Genomic DNA, 16247 nt, shown 5'->3' with positions numbered 1-16247 from the left:
GAACAGCTGCTCTGTCATTGTATGAAAGGTTTCCCCTTGCTTCTGGCAAATTGCAGTAAGATAGAAAGTGCAAATACCAATGCCTGATTGTAAACACAAGTGAGAAACCAGACTGATTACAGTAAGTGCAGAGGGGAAGTGAGAAATGAAATCAGAAAGCACAAGAAAAGGCCAGTTGCAAACATAAAAAGGAATTCAAAACTATTCTAGAAGCTTGTGAACAAGAAAAGGACTGTAGGAGGCAAGGTGGAGCGGATCTCAGACTCAAACGGAAATTGCTCATGGAGGCAGAGGTACTTAAATGAATACTTGTCATCACTGTTCACTGAGAAGAGCTGCTACTGGCCTTTCGACAAAGGCAGGTGTAGCAGTAACTCTGTGTATGCATTACTCTAGAGCAGGGATTCCCAGTCTTTGTTATGTCATGGACCAATTCCATTAAGCAAGGGGTCTGGGAACCATTGCTGTGTAGAGAGACTCTACAAATGCTGGCAGTATTTCCAGTATATAAATCACCTAGACCACAGGGAATAAATCCTGGGTTCTAGAAAAATTGGACGTGATGTAGTATTGTCACATGAACTTTCAAGGACTCGACTACTCCTATTGACACCTCGCTCCTGAGCAGCCAACACTGCTCTTGAGGCACAGCTCTCACAAGGATCGAGGCAATGCAGCTCCTCCACCATCCACTATTAAATCAATGAATCAGACTTCCAGTATTCCACTTTAACAATGTCCAACAAGGTCTTACGAACACAAAAGCAACTAATGTTGAGCACTTGCTGTTAGACCGCATATCGCCTTGCACACTGACTCTTCTGACGCAAGCAGCAACAGGTGACCTAAATGAGTATTCAGCATCAGTCTTCACTGTGGAAGAGACGAGCAGTGTACCAGATGTTGAAGGGTGTGAGGGAATAGAAGTGAGTGCAGTTGCTATTATAAGGGAGAAGGTGCTCAAAAAACTGAAAGACCTAAGGGCACTTTGTGGTGGCGTGTTGGGGAGGAAGCATTAAGAAGAGGGACGCCTCACGTCTTAATAAGCTGGTAAGGAAGGTGGGCTCTGTCGTGGGCAAAGTACTGGAGAGTTTAACATCGGTAGCTGAGCGAAGGGCGCTGAGTAGGCTACGGTCAATTATGGATAACTCTGAACATCCTCTACATAGCACCATCCAGAGACAGAGAAGCAGTTTCAGCGACAGGTTACTATCGATGCAATGCTCCTCAGACAGGATGAAGAGGTCAATACTCCCCAATGCCATTAGGCTTTACAATTCTACCGCTAGGACTTAAGAACTTTTTAAAAGCTATTATTAATGCTTTTTGAGATGGTGATTTAGATGCATATCATATTTTTTACTGAGTTAAGTATTGTATGTAATTAGTTTTGCTACAACAAGTGTATGGGACATTGGAAAAAAGTTGAATTTCCCCATGGGGATGAATAAAGTATCTATCTATCTATCTATCTATCTATCTATCTATCATAAGTAACTTGGACCAGATGAACTGAACCTTAGGATTCTGAACGAGGTAGCGGTAGAGATTCTGGAGGTATTAGTGAAGATCTTTCAAAAATCATTGGCATGGTGCCAGAGGTCTGGAAAATTACAAATGTCACTCCACTCTTTAAGAAAGGAAGCAGAAAGAAAATTTTAGATCAGTTATCCTGACCTCAGTGGTGGGAAGATGTTGGAGTCAATTGTTAAGGATGAGGACACAGGACAAGATAGGACAAAGTCAGCATAGTTTCCTTAAGGGAAAATCTTGCCTGACGAACCTATTAGAGCTATTTGAGGAGATTACACGTAAGATAGATAAACGGGGTGCAGTGGATGTTGTATACTTGGACTTTCAGAGGGCCTTTGACAAGGTGCTACACATGAAGCTGCTTACCAAGTTAATGCCCATGGCATTACAGGAAAGTTACTGACATAGTTATAGCATTGGCTGATTGGAGGAGGCAGTGACTGGGTATAAAAGGATCCTTTTCTGTTTGGCTTCCTGTGACTAGTAGTGTTCCACAAGGGTTGGTGTTGGGACTGCTTATTTTTTATACTGTATATCGATGATTTAGATGATGGAATAGATGGCTTTGTTGCTAAGTTTGCAGATGATATGAAGATTGTTGGAGGGACAGGTAGTGTTGAGGAAGCAGGTAGGATGCAGAAGGACTTAGACAAATTAGAAGAATGGGCAAAAGAGTTGCAAATGAAACACAGTGTAGGAAAATGCATGGTCATGCACTTTGGTAGTAGAAATAAATGTGGGATTATTTTCTAAACGGGGAGAAAATCCAAAAATCTGAGATGCAAAGGGACTTGGGAGTCCTTGTGCAGAACACCCTGAAGGTTAACTTGCAGGTTGAGCTGGTGGTGAGGAAGGCAAATGCAGTGTTAGTATTAATTTCAAGAGGTCTAGAATACAAGAGCAAGGATGTGATGATGAGGCTTTACAAGGCACTGGTGAGTCCTCACCCTGAGTATTGTGAGCAGTTTTGGGCCCCTCATCTTAGAAAAGATGTGCTGGCATTGGAGAAGGTTCAGAAGAGGTTCACAAGGATGACTTCAGGATACAAGGAACATTTGATGGCTCTGGGCCTGTAGTTGCTGAAATTTAGAATGACTGGGGGGGATCTCATTGAAACCTTTCGAATGTTGAAAGGCCGAGACAGAGTAGATATGGAAGGGATGTTTCCCATGGTGGGGGATTTTAGGGCAAGAGAGCACAGCCTCGGGATAGAGGGGCATCCATTTAAAACAGATGCAGAGAAATTTCTTTTGCCAAAGGGTGGTGAATTTGTGGAATTTATTACCACCGGCAGCTGTGGACGCCATGTCGTTGCGTGTATTTAAGGCAGAGATTGATAGGTTCTTGATTGGACATGACATCAAAGACAATGGGGAGAAGGCAGGGCAGTGGAGCTGAGGAGAGGAAAAGAGGATCAGCCACAAAAGAGCAATAACACCTTTGGTTATCCCAGAGAAGCCGCCGTGTCCGAGCGTGCCACCATCTTACTGGAAGTACCGGGAGGTTAAATAGGTTAGGACTTTTATCCATGAAGTATGAGGGAATGATGGGGCGATTTGAAAGAGGTATGTAAAAGAATGAGGGGTTTAGTTAGGGTAAATCCAAGCAGGCTTTTTCCACTAAGATTGGGTTAGGTAGAATTAAAGGTTATGGGTTAAGGGTGAAAAGTGAAAAGCTTAAGAGGATAATGAGGGGGAGTTTTTTCACTCTGAGTGGTGAGTGTGTAGAACAAGCTGCTAGTGTGCTAGTGGAAGAGGTGGATTCTGGTTCAATTTCAACATTTAAGAGAAATTTGGAGAAGTACATGAATAAGAGGGGTTTGGAGGACGATAGGATTAGGCAAATTAATGGTTTGGCGTGGGCTGAAGAGCCTGTTTATGTACTGTAGTGATCCAAGATTCTATCTCTTTACATAACTCTGTTCCAATCTCTGGTTGTCGTCATTGCTTTTATGATGCATCTTGCATTTTACTGCTTTTGCAGTGCTATATAAATAAACTGTAAATACTGCTGAGACTGTTGTTTGAGAAACTCTGATGTGTCTTGATTTTAACCATCCTGGTTGTGTTTGTTACCAGAACCAGAGTCAGGAATTGCGGAAGAGGAAGCAGCTTGAGTTGCAGATCCTTTCTGAGCAGATCCAGGGCTGGGAGGGCGAAGACATCAAGTCCCTTGGAAACGTCATCTACATGTCCCAGGTCTTGGTGCAGTGTGGCGCAAGTGAAGTGAGTTGGCCAAGTGCAAATGAAGAATTGTTTAATGAGTGATGGATCTTCTCTTACTGCCTTCCAATCACTGCTTTAGAATCTGATTTTTACAAAACAAGGCGCTGCTCTCAATTTCATTGCAATGTTGCTTTCCAGGTTTTGCACTTTTGGGGGTGACACCCTGTCCTGAGCTGTGTTTAGATTGGAGTTTACTGGGCTGTAAGGTGTTGATATAGGGATTTCTCTGCTTGCAAGGCAAGAAGATGAGGCACTAAGTCTAATAGGAGCTGTTAGGTATGATCCCATTGCAGAAAGGCAGCAGTTTAATTGAGGCACATGAGGTTATTTTATGCATCAACAAAGGTAAATTAGATCAGATCATCATATAAATCCAGAATAGAGTTGGTTTCATTCATGAAGACCAAACACGAAACCTGTTCACCAATATCCATAAGGGAGGAAGCATTTCATCATGCTTGATGTTTGCTATCCTTTGAGATGGTCCAGCAATCAGCTCATCATTATAAATGAGAATCTAGCTTTCGCATTACTGTTATGTACTTGAGTCAGTTCTGGTCTCCACACTGTGGCAAGGATGTGATTAGCTCAATAGAGAATACTGAAAAGATCCACAGGGATGTTTCCTGTTTTGGAGGGCTTGAGTAATTGGAAGAAATTGCACAGGCTGGACCTGTTTACCCTTAAACAGAGGAGGCTGAAAGGCAAAAAAATGTATCAAACAATGACAGGCATCAAAAGGATAGATGGCCAGTATCTGTTTCAATGGTAGCTAGGGTTCTAAAGAGGTTTAAGATGAGATTTAAGGGGGTATCTGGGGTAAATATTTCATGCAGAATTGATATCTAGACGTTCATGAGACTGATCCCGAAAATGAAAGGGTTAATATGTGAGCAGCATTTGATGGTTCCGGGCCTGCACTTGGAGGAGTTTAGAAGAATGAGGAGGCAGATCTCATTGACACCTATCGAATATTGAGAGTCCTAGATAGAGTAGATCGGGAGAGGATGCTTCCTATAGTGGAAGAGTCTGGGACCAGAAGGCATGGCCTCATAATAGAGAGATGTCCATTTAGAACAGATGAGGATTTTTTTTTAGCCAAAGGGTGGTGAATCTGTGGAATTCATTGCCACAGGCAGCTCCGGAGGCCAATTTATTGGCTATATTTAAAGCGGAGGTTGATAGGTTCTCGATTAGTCAGAGCATCAAAGATTACAAGGAGAAAGCAGGAGAATGGGGTTGAGGGGGATGATATATCAACCATGATGGAACGATGGAGCAGATTCAGTGGGTCAAATGGCCTTATTTAGGAGAGGTGATCTGATAGAGGTATACAAGATGCTGAGAGGCATTGATTGTATGGATAGTCAGAGGGCACAGTTTTAAGGACCTTGGATGTAGATACGGAGGAGATGTCAGGGATAAGTTTTTTACTCGAAGAGTGATGAGTGTGTGGAATGGGCTGCCGGCAACGGTGGTTGAGGCAGATACGATAGGGTCTTTTAAGAGACTCCTGGACAGGTACATGGTGCTTAGAAAAATAGAGGGCCATGGGTAACCCTAGGTAATTTCTAAGGTAAGGACATGTTCAGCACAGCTTTGTGGGCTGAAGGGCTTGTATTTGTTTTCTATGTTTCTATTCCTTTATAACCACATAACAATTACAGCACGGAAACGGGCCATCTTGGCCCTTCTAGTCCGTGCCGAACGCTTACTCTCACCTAGTCCCACCTACCTGCACTTAGCCCATAACCCTCCATTCCTTTCCTGTCCATATACCTATCCAATTTTTTTTTAAATGACAAAATCAAACCTGCCTCTACGACTTCTACTGGAAGCTCATTCCACACAGCTACCACTCTCTGAGTAAAGAAGTTCCCCCTTGTGTTACCCCTAAACTTTTGCCCCTTAACTCTCAACTCATGTCCCCTTGTTTGAATCTCCCCTACTCTCAATGGAAACAGCCTATCCACATCAACTCTATCTATCCCCCTCATAATTTTAAATACCTGTATCAAGTCCCCCCAAACAATAAAGACCTAACTTGTTCAACCTTTCTCTGTAACTTAGGTGCCGAAACCCAGGTAACATTCTGGTAAATCTCCTCTGTACTCTCTCTGTGTCTCTCTCCTTTGTCTTATGGACTTAATGAAACAAGCTGCCTGATGAGGCGGTGGAGACAGGAACAGTAACAATGTTTAAGAAGCATCTTGGCAGATACTTCAATAGTCAGAGCACAGATAATATACAGCATGTGGGATTAGTGTTGATAGGCATGATAATTGTCATGAGATTTGTTGGTGAGATGTAGAGAGTGATGGTGGGGGTTGTTGGTGAGATGTAGAGAGTGATGGTGGAGAGGTTATTGCAGAGATAGAGAGAGGTGGTGGAGTGTTGATGGTGATATGCAGAGAGTGATAGTGAAGGGTTTTTGTAGAGAGTGATTGGTGGTGAGATGTAGAGAGTGATGGTGGAGGGTTTTTGGTGAGATGCAGAGGGAGATGGAGGGGTTTTTGGTGAGATGCAGAGGGAGATGGTGGAGGGTTTTTGGTGAGATGCAGAGGGAGATGTAGGGGTTTTTGGTGAGATGCAGAGAATGATGGGGGAGGGGTTTTTGGTGAGATGCAGAGAGTGATGGGGAGGGTTTTTGGTGAGATGCAGAGGGAGATGGTGGAGGGGTTTTTGGTGAGATGCAGAGAGTGATAGTGGAGGGGTTTTGGTGAGATGCCGAAGGAGATGGTGGAAGGGTTTTGGTGAGATGCGGAGGGAGATGGAGGGGTTTTTGGTGAGATGTAGAGAGTGATAGTGGAGGGTTTTTGGTGAGATGCAGAGGGAGATGGTGGAGGGGTTTTTGGTGAGATGTAGAGAGCGGTGGTAGAGATTTTTTGGTGAGGTGCAGTGAGTTGTGGTAGAGGGTTGTTTTTGAGACTGGAAGCCCCGATTAGTGGTCTACTTGGGAACTGGTGGTTTCTCCTCTCTACCACTTTGGATAAGAGCAATGAAGACATAGTAAGTTTGCAGATATCACTCAGATTGGTGGTGTCAGAGGCAGTGAAGAATGTTATCAAGAACTACAGTGGTATTTTGATCAGCCAGTGAAGTGTGCCAAAGAATGGCAAATGTACCGTAGTTTAATTTAGATTAGTACATTTTGGGAAGTCAAACTGGGTTGGGACTTTCACAGTGAAATGTGGACCCTTGGGAAGTGTTATTAGGTTACTTAAGAAGGTGTTAGGATATGTTGACCATTAGTTAGGAGACTGATCTCAAGAACCACAAGGTAATGTGCAGCTCTTATAAAGCTCCGGGTAGACAATACTTGCAGTATTGTGTTCAGTTGTGGTCACCTCATTATAGGAAGGATGTGGAAGCTTTAGAAAGGATGCAGAGGAGATTTACTAGGGTGCTGCCTGGATTAGAGAGCTCTTTTGAGGATGGGCTGAGTGAGGCTTTTATCTTTGGAGTGAAGGAAAATAAGTGGTGACTTGATGTAGGTGTACAGGATGATAAGAGGCACAGATAGAGTTTGGCAGCCAGGGCAGAAGTAGCTAATACATAAAGGGGGCATAATTTTAAGGTGATTGGAAGAAATATAGGAGGGATGTCAGAGTAAGCTTTTTTGCTTATAGAGTGGTGGGTGCCTGGGTGGTGCATTCTATATTTATTAGATTAACTCAACAAGAAAAGAATATACTTAAGGCATGATTAATTATCCCTTTGGATACTCCAGATCGTAAGTGTGTAGAACAATGCATGCAAGGAATTTGCAGCTTCTATTGCAGACTGAATACTCATGTCAAGAGTGTTGGGAAAAATCTATATCGGGTGAGAAATGTAATAGTGAGTTTAGTACAGTTGTGGAAAGAGATGTCCAAGATGTTTCCTGGCATTGAATAGTTTGGCATGTTTAAGAGAATTCCCAGGGAAGTTTCTGGAAATTTTGCTTTGTTTATTTTGCCTTGTTTGGGCCACCTCCACCTATGAAAGTCTGCCTTTCACAGGTGGTTCACTTAAACTGCACTGTAAATGTTTTTTTGACATTTTCTTTGTATGTTTGATGTCCTCTCTGTAAGGCTGATTCATGATCATCTAACTGTATGGTTGAGTCAAATTGCCAAAATAATTGAGGAAGTCTTGCTTTTTGATCATTGATTTTAATTTCCAAATTATCTGACAATGTAAGGCAACAAGCAAAATTCTCATTCACATCTACTGCTCATTTCAGATGTACCACTGGTTCATCTTTGCTCTGAGTAAATGTTATGACCTTATTTGAAATAATTCCCTTTTGAGTAAAGGTTAGAGATTTGATAAAAATCTTTATCTTTAAGGTATTAATAATTCAGTGTGCAATTAATGATATTGCCTGCCTACATTTTCCATTTGAAATTTAATTGCTAACCTAAATATTGCTTATTTTTAGATGTAAACTGTTACATTTTCACATCTCCAGAAAGTGGGTGGGACCAACCTTTACCTTGCTGCCTGGTGCCTTCCCCATCCGCCTCACTGAGGTGGAAACTGTGTGTGGGTGGTATCCACAGTTCAAATCTGCATCCCACCACTACACAAGCCGGTTTTGACAACTTAAACATCCACAGTTCATCACTAAATAATATGTATATCTCTACTTCAATCAATCTTGACTCCAGTAAAACTGATCCGGTGATTATTCTGGAGAATGGAAGTACCTGTGATTACCTGGAAGTACCTGTGGAAGTACCTGGAGAAAGTAGTGTACCACAGAGTAGTAGTAATTTCATGAGTTTTAGATAACAACCAAATGCCTCAGTGTTTGACACACTCTACGGGGGTTGAGGAGAATTCCTTATGTTGATGCACAGTTTGATCATCAACCAGATGTCAGCATCAAACAAAGAGCCAGTATCTCTCAAATATCCTTCCTTCTGCCCAAAACATCCCCCACATCCCATACCTCTGGAGAATTCAGCAAGCTGGCAATGAAATTCTAGGGTAAGTTAGGTTTGCAAAAGACAAGGTATTAGATTTTTAGCAGGCTTAAAATTGGATAAATCCCCAAGGCCTGATGTGGTTTAGCCCAGACTGCTATGAGAGGCATCAGAATCCACCATTCGTGCTCTCTTCTCATTGCTACCATCAGGAGCATAAAAGCCAAAGAGAGGGTGTGTAATAGATCAAAATTGGTGGGAAGTTAGAGTATTCAGAAGCTTCTTAAAAACCAGCAGAAGGCAACTAATAAAAGTCATAAAGAAGGAAAAGATGGAATATGAAGGTAAGCTAGCCGTTAATATTAAAGAGGATACCAAAAGACACATGAAGTATAAAAGAGAGTCAAGAGTAGATAACAGACAGCTGGAAGTGATGCTGGAGAGGTGGTAATGGAGAACAAATAATGGTGGAAGAACTGAGTAAATATTTTGCACCGGTCTTCACTGTGGAAGACACTAGCAATATGGTGGAGGTTCAAGAGTGTCGAGGCAGAAGTGAGTGAAGTTGCCATTATTAGGGAGAAGGTGCTTGGGAAACTGAAAGGTCTGAAGGTAGATAAGTCACCTAGACCAGATGATACACTCCCCAGGGTTCTGAAAGAGGTGGCTGAAGAGATTGTGGAGGCATTAGTAATGATTTTTCAAGAATCAATAGATCTTTGCATGGTTCTGGAGGACTGGAAAATTGTAAATGTCACCCCACTCCTCAAGAAGGGAGAGAGGCAGAAGAAAGGAAACTATAGGCCAGTTAGTCAGACCTTAGTGGTTGGGATGATGTTGGAGTTGTTTCAGGGTTCTTGGAGGTAAATGATAAAATAACCCAAAGTCAGCATGTTTTCCTTAAGGAAAATTCTTGCCAGACAAATCTGTTGGAATTTTTTGAAGAAACAACAGGCAAGGTAGACAAGGGAGAATCAGTGGATGTTGTATACTTGAAGTTTCAGAAAGCTTTGACAAGGTGCCACACGTGAGACTGTTTAACAAGTTAAGAGCCCATGGTATTTCAAGAAAGATACTAGCATGGATAGAGCATTGGCTAATTGGCAGGAGGCAAAGAGTGGGAACCTTATCCTGTTGGCTGCCAGTGACGAGTGGTGTTTCACAGGAGTCTCTGTTGGGACCGCTTCTTTTTACGTTATATGTCAATGACTTGGATGACAGAATTGATGGCTTTGTGATCAAGTTTGAGGATGACACAAAAATAGGTGGAAGGGCAGGCAGTGTTGAGGGAGTAGAGAGGCTACAGAAGAAATTAGATTAGGAGAGTGGACAAAGAAGTGGCACATGGAATGCAGCATCGGGAAGGGTATGGTCATGTACTTTAGCAGAAGGAATGACAAGGTAGACCATTTTCTAAATGGAGAGAAAATTCTAAAATCTGAGGTGCCAAGAGACGTGGGAACCCTTGTGCAGGATTTCCTAAAGGTAACATATATGTACTTTGATTGTAAATTTGTTTTGAACTCTGAATTTTGCATGTCGGCTTTGGGAGACAGTTTTGAGTCCCATACACCAGAATGGAGAATAGTAACAGAGGCATTCTCCAAAAGGTTGTCAGTTAATCATGAGGGATCATTTGTTTCACAGTAACCCATTCTGTAAGTAACATTTCATTCCTCATTTACTTAATTATATATGAATTCCCAGATCCCAGTGCTACATTAAGATTTGATCTCATGTCTCCTTATCATAATCCCAGTGGTTATTTCCTGGAGAAATTTCCTGGTAGTGCTTATGTGTATAGTCAGTGAGTCAAATAGTTGCCACTTCTGGTTTTCTTTTGTTCTGTTTTAATCCACTCCTTTATTGGTGTTTTGTATTTTACAGTGATGTGAGCTTTTGACCAGTGCAGTGGGTAGCTTTGATCATGAGATATGATCAAGAGTCATGAGATATCTCATTAAATAGCTCAACAGTGTTTACCAAAGTTGCAATAATCATAGATTTCTTTTACCTTTTCACTTGCTTGCATAAATAAAACTGGAACTGTTGCACAATGTTAAAACTGAGATCCTTTAAGATGGATCTGTTGACATGCTAAGCTGATTGTTATTGATATGAATTCATCCATAGGAGAAGGACGAGAGATACTTCATGCTGTTTCCCTCTGTGCTACTGATGCTGTCTGCAAGCCCCCGCATGAGTAGCTTCATCTACCAGGTGAGTAAAGGTCAGGAGGGGACGAGGTGAAGTGAGAGTAACAAAGGTTTTACCATAAGCACATTCTGTGTCAGGGATCAGAACATGCTTTCTGGTGAAGGCTGTAACTTTCTTTTCTACAGGGGAAATTGCCATTGACAGGAATGACTGTAACAAAACTTGAGGAGAATGAAAGCTTCCATCACGCCTTTGAAATTACAGGTTGGCTGTCAAAGTTGTCTGGTTATAAACTGTAAATCTCTACTGTAAATGACGGTAGAGTCATGAAAAATAACGTTATGGATATTTATATCACTTTATATTTTAATAATTGATTCATGATTAAATTTTAGTTTTATTGGGTTTTATTGGTTTAATATCTTCTCCAAGATATGTGGCAATTACAGCAATGCAGGTAATTCTGCCTCTGGTTTGCAGTGTTCCTTTAAAATGTCCCTCCCACATTGTGACCTTCCCTCAATACACTCCATCCCACAGTGTGACCCTCACTTAGGATTGCCCTTTTTTAAAATTAGTCACATTTGTCTCATTCTAACTTCATTTTAAACTCAGCAGCAACCAAATACAAAGTCAATTAACTAATTTTCAATGCTTTCTTTGTGGTCATACAGAGGAGAAAGAGAGTGAATCTGTTCTAAATTGCTCCATTTCAATGATGATACTTTTGTTTAAAACCTTAGGATGCCCACGAGCTCCACTACCACGTGAAACCACTCTGTCTGTTACTTCAGTTATTAGTTCCTTGGCAACTAAGTCAGTTGCTAAGTTTTCATTTACTTCTTTTTGTCAGCTTTTAATTCTGACTCTTCTGTAGTCGTCCTCTTCATAAACCTGACCAGTGCATGTTACTTGCTCTGCTACCTACAAGGTCGTGGCTGGAGAGCTGCTGACCAGCCTTGCACTTGCACTGCTGCTGAGCAGCCTTGTGCCTGTATGCAGGACCACTGACGACCAGACACGGCGACCCACCATGGGGCCATATTGAAATGTGCACCTCCCTCAGTACCACCCCTCCCACAGTGACCCTTCCTCATTACCCTTCCTCCCACAGTGTGACCCTCCCTCAGGACTGCCCTCACACAGCTTGACCCACCATCAGGATTGCTCCTTTTTTGTAGCAAAACTATAAAAGTTTATTTACAACACAGAGCCTGGAAGACCTGCTAGCATCCTCTGCAAGTCAACCGGGTCGGTGACCATGAGGAGGATGTCGTCTCCATAAGCTGACGGGACAATCTCCGTGTCCGGTTCATGCAGAACCAAACCCATTAACCTCCTGCGGAGAAAGCACAGGAGTGGCTCCATGCAAACCGAATACAGTTGTCCCGACATGGAGCATCCCTAGTGCAACCCCCTCTCAAAGCATAAGGGCACTGCCAAGGACTTACTCATCTTCACCAGGCACTCTGCAGTGGTGTATGCCAGTCGAACGTGGACAACAAAATGTGGTCCGAGCCCGAGCACTTGCAGAGTCCCAAAAAGGCACTCAAGCTCCACCCTATCGAAGGCCTTCTCTTGGTGTAGGGAGAGAATGGTGACTGACAGACCAGCCTTTTGGCACAGGTGAATCAAATCTCAGACAAGGTGGATATTGTCCTGGATCGATCACCCCGGGACTATGTAGGACTGATCAGGGTGGACCACATGCGCTGGCATGGAGCCCAGACGATTGGCCATCGCCTGGGCAAAGACCTTGAACTCTGCGCTGAGGAGAGTTGCTGAGTGCCAATTCCACAGGCAATGGAGATGCCCTATCTTTGGCAGCGGGACCACGACTGCTGTGTGCCAAGAAAGGGATATCTCACCTGTCACCATGCTCTCCCCCAATACCCCTGCATAATCAGCCCCTAGGATGTCCCAGAAGGCCTGAAGAAACTGCACCGTTAACCCTGGGACTTGTCTCTCTTCAGCTGGTTGAGGGCACTGGTCAGCTCCACTAAAGATAGCAGTGCATCAAGCCGATCAGTACCCCCAGGGCTGACCCTTGGCAAGTCCTCCCACAGAGCCTTTTGCGCAACCTCACTGTATGAATCTGGCAAGAAAAGACCCTTGTAAAAGGATTTCCAACACAATTCTCGCCAGATCTGTGATGGAGGGGCCATCCTCTGCCAGCAACTCCATAAGCTGCCTGCGAACACCCCTCCCCTTCTCGAGAGAGTAGGAGAAGTTCGAGATGTGGTCCAGATCCTGCAGCATTACGTAAGTGCCTCAGGACCTCTCCAGCTATAGGTGCCTCAGTGCCTCCTTCCTCCGCTGATACTCATCCCAGAGGGGTTGGTCCCCATTAGTCGACCCCCCGACTGCCATTTATGTTCAGGGTCGCAACACTGAACTTCGTGGCGCATTCTTACTGAGACCCCTCAGCGGAGCCCCTGGATGAAGGACTGCAGCTTTCCTTCGAGCCCTCACCTGCCCTCGCCCTGTAACCCTTCTCCAGGGACTTCTGGCGCCGCTCCTTGCGGGTCACCTCAGCTCTTCTTCCCTCCTTTTGGAGGATCATGCGGATTGACTGGACGACTACTCCCAGACCTGACCAGCAAACATTGGCCAACTGGGCCTTGAAAGCTTTCCTCCAATAATCCTGCACGAACTACTGGATCTCCTTAAGAGAGATGAGCCGTGACTCTGTCCTGGGCTTGAAAAAGTCGGCCATTTCGGCCTCAAAAGAATCCCCCTCTTCCCCTCACTGGGTGTACCACTCTCATCCCCCTCCAGGCAGTCGTCACCGACACTCATGTGACTACCTCATTCCTCACCCTCACTGTAGACCGGACCACATGCTCTACCCCATCTCCAGGACCAGTGACAGAGGGAAGCCCCTCCACCTCTGGATCCAGAGTACCTGCCAAATCTTGGGCACGAGTATGCTGGGTCGTACCCAACTCTACAACCTTACCCCTTCCCTGCAAAAAACCACTAGGTGAGTCCCTTCCCTCCTGACCCCTTGGGGGACACTCCCTTGGTCTGGCTGCATGGGGTGACGATTCCAGGCTGCACCAGCTCCCCTTGTGGACTGCATGCTCCTCTGCTGGACATGGCCTCAATTGAGGCAACAATCTGGGAGATCAGTCCCACTGGTGACCCATTACACATAGGCAACCCCTGTCACACAGGGCTTTGCCCCTCCCCAGGGAGCATGCGCTCCGAGTCACAATTCCAAATGGAGGCAGGGCCACCTCCCAATACGGCTCCCTCTCAGTGGCGCTGCTCACTGGCCCGGAGGCTGAGTGTGCTGGAGATGTCTCCGCAGCGCAGAGCTCCTGCACAACAGGGCTGTCCTCCAGGATTGGAGGGAACAAACTCTGCACATACAGTCTTAACGGGGGTGTGCACCCTCCTCCTCCTCCTCCTGAGGTTCCTGATCTCCCTCACACAGTGTGACTTATCCCTTACGACTGCCCAGTCACAGCGTGACCCTGCCTCAGGACTGCCCCTCCCACAGTGTGACCCTCCCTCAGTACCGCCCCTCCCACAGTGACCCTCCCTCGGTACCTCCCCTCCCACAGTATGACCCTCCCTCAGTACCACCCCCCCACAGTGTGACCCTCCCTCAGTACCACCCCCCCACAGTATGACCCTCCCTCAGTACCTCCCCTCCCACAGTGTGACCCTCCCTCAGTACCACCCCCCACAGTATGACCCTCCCTCAGTACCTCCCCTCCCACAGTTTGACCCTCCCTTAGTACCACCCCTCCCACCGTGTGACCCTTCAACCGTACCACCTCCCCCACAGTGTGACCCTCCCTCAGTACCTCCCCTCCCACAGTGTGACCCACCCTCGGTACTTCCCCTCCCACAGTGTGACCCACCCTCGGTACCACCCCACCCCCCACAGTATGACCCTCCAACCGTACCACCACCCCCACTGTGTGATCCTCCCTCAGTACCACCCCCCCCCACAGTGTGACCCTCCCTCAGTACCACCCCACCACAGTATAACCCTCCCTCAGTACCTCCCCCCCACAGTATGACCCTCCCTCGGTACCTCCCCTCCCACAGTGTGACCCTCCCTCAGTACCACCCCTCCCACAGTGTGACCCTCCCTCAGTACCACCCCCCCCACAGTATGACCCTCCCTCGGTACCTCCCCTCCCACAGTGTAACCCATCCTCGGTACTTGCCCTCCCTTGTGTACCACCCCCCCCACAGTGTGACCCTCCCTCAGTACCACCCCCCCCCACAGTATGACCCTCCCTCTGTACCGCCCCTCCCACAGTGTGATCCTCCCTTGTGTACCACCCCTCCCACAGTGTGACCCTCGGTACCACCCTCCCACAGTGTGACCCTCCCACAGTACCTCCCCCCACAGTGTGACTGTCCCTCAGTACCACCCCTTTCTTTTACAAAACTACAAAAGTTTATTTACTTAAAAATACTTAAAATACAAACATCAAGTTTCAAGACATTGAACAAATTCAAATTAAAATATTATTGCAGTCTATAAAATAGTCAATACTTTGGGGGCCCACCATTCCTGTAAATCCCCCACTGTACCCATGGTATTTGCATGCTCCCTCTCCAAGGACAGCTGGGCATGAACATATCCCTGGGAGAGAGGCAGGCAGTCCTCTGCGACAGAGCCCTTGACTTTCTGCCTCCTGGCCATCTTGGCCGGCCCCAGGAGCAAGCCCACCAGTAGACCCTGCAAAAGACCTTCCCCCTTCAGTACTAGGTGCCTCTTTGCGACCTGCCCCCTTTCGTACTGAGTGTCCATATATAAGGAGCGCAGGCTTGAAGTGCAACCAGGACCTGACGAGCAGCTCCTTCAGTTATTCAAACCAGGGCTGCAACCTCTCATACTCCATATAATTGTGGTACATTGACTCCTCCCGGCCACAGAATGGACAGGTGGACGGAGTGTCAGTCAACCTCCTTAAAAACCTGTCCGATGCAACACCTTCCACCCCAGGTCCCCAATGTACAGAGACTTCCACTGGGGACCTCTCCTGCCGGCAGATGGTAAAACAAACCGCCACTGCGAGTCTGGTTGGCAGACGAAGGCAAGGAGGTGAAAGGTGTGCAGGTGCAGCCCATATGTGAACTGCCATGGCGCGTCACGGAAGGGCACAGTGGGCATCCGTGCAAGGTGGCTCACATTAAGTGGAACACTCTCCCACAAGTTATCTTGACGCCTGGGTCCAATGAGCAATTCCAGCTGATCAGGTGTTAGTGCAGCCAGAAGCCTCCACGCACCCGAACCTCCTCGACACCAACCATGATAGGATGGGGTCCCCCTCACAGCCAGTCTACCACCCCCACTGGAACAGGAGTACCCTGTCTGGTTGAGACCCAACTCCATACGTGCAGCAGTTGTCGATAAAGCTAGGGCAGTCTTGAGAAGGAACAGGAGTCAGGTTGA

General features: G+C 45.8%; 1 protein-coding gene across 7 annotated transcripts in view; it reads left to right on the top strand.

Moving 5' to 3' along the window:
* arhgef6 (Rac/Cdc42 guanine nucleotide exchange factor (GEF) 6) overlaps window positions 1-16247 on the top strand; it is a 236446-nt gene that overhangs the window by 193782 nt on the left and 26417 nt on the right. For all 7 annotated transcript variants that reach the window (XM_073057741.1, XM_073057740.1, XM_073057744.1 and 4 more), the window contains 3 exons: window positions 3612-3758; window positions 10802-10888; window positions 11011-11089. In XM_073057741.1, the coding sequence (XP_072913842.1) occupies window positions 3612-3758; window positions 10802-10888; window positions 11011-11089 (313 nt within the window). The remainder of the gene's footprint in view (window positions 1-3611; window positions 3759-10801; window positions 10889-11010; window positions 11090-16247) is intronic.

Source organism: Hemitrygon akajei, chromosome 10 (assembly GCF_048418815.1).
Source record: "Hemitrygon akajei chromosome 10, sHemAka1.3, whole genome shotgun sequence".
Classification (NCBI taxonomy): Eukaryota; Metazoa; Chordata; class Chondrichthyes; order Myliobatiformes; family Dasyatidae; genus Hemitrygon; species Hemitrygon akajei.
Note: the sequence above shows the minus strand (reverse complement) of the source record. Positions and strands in the feature narration are given on the sequence as shown.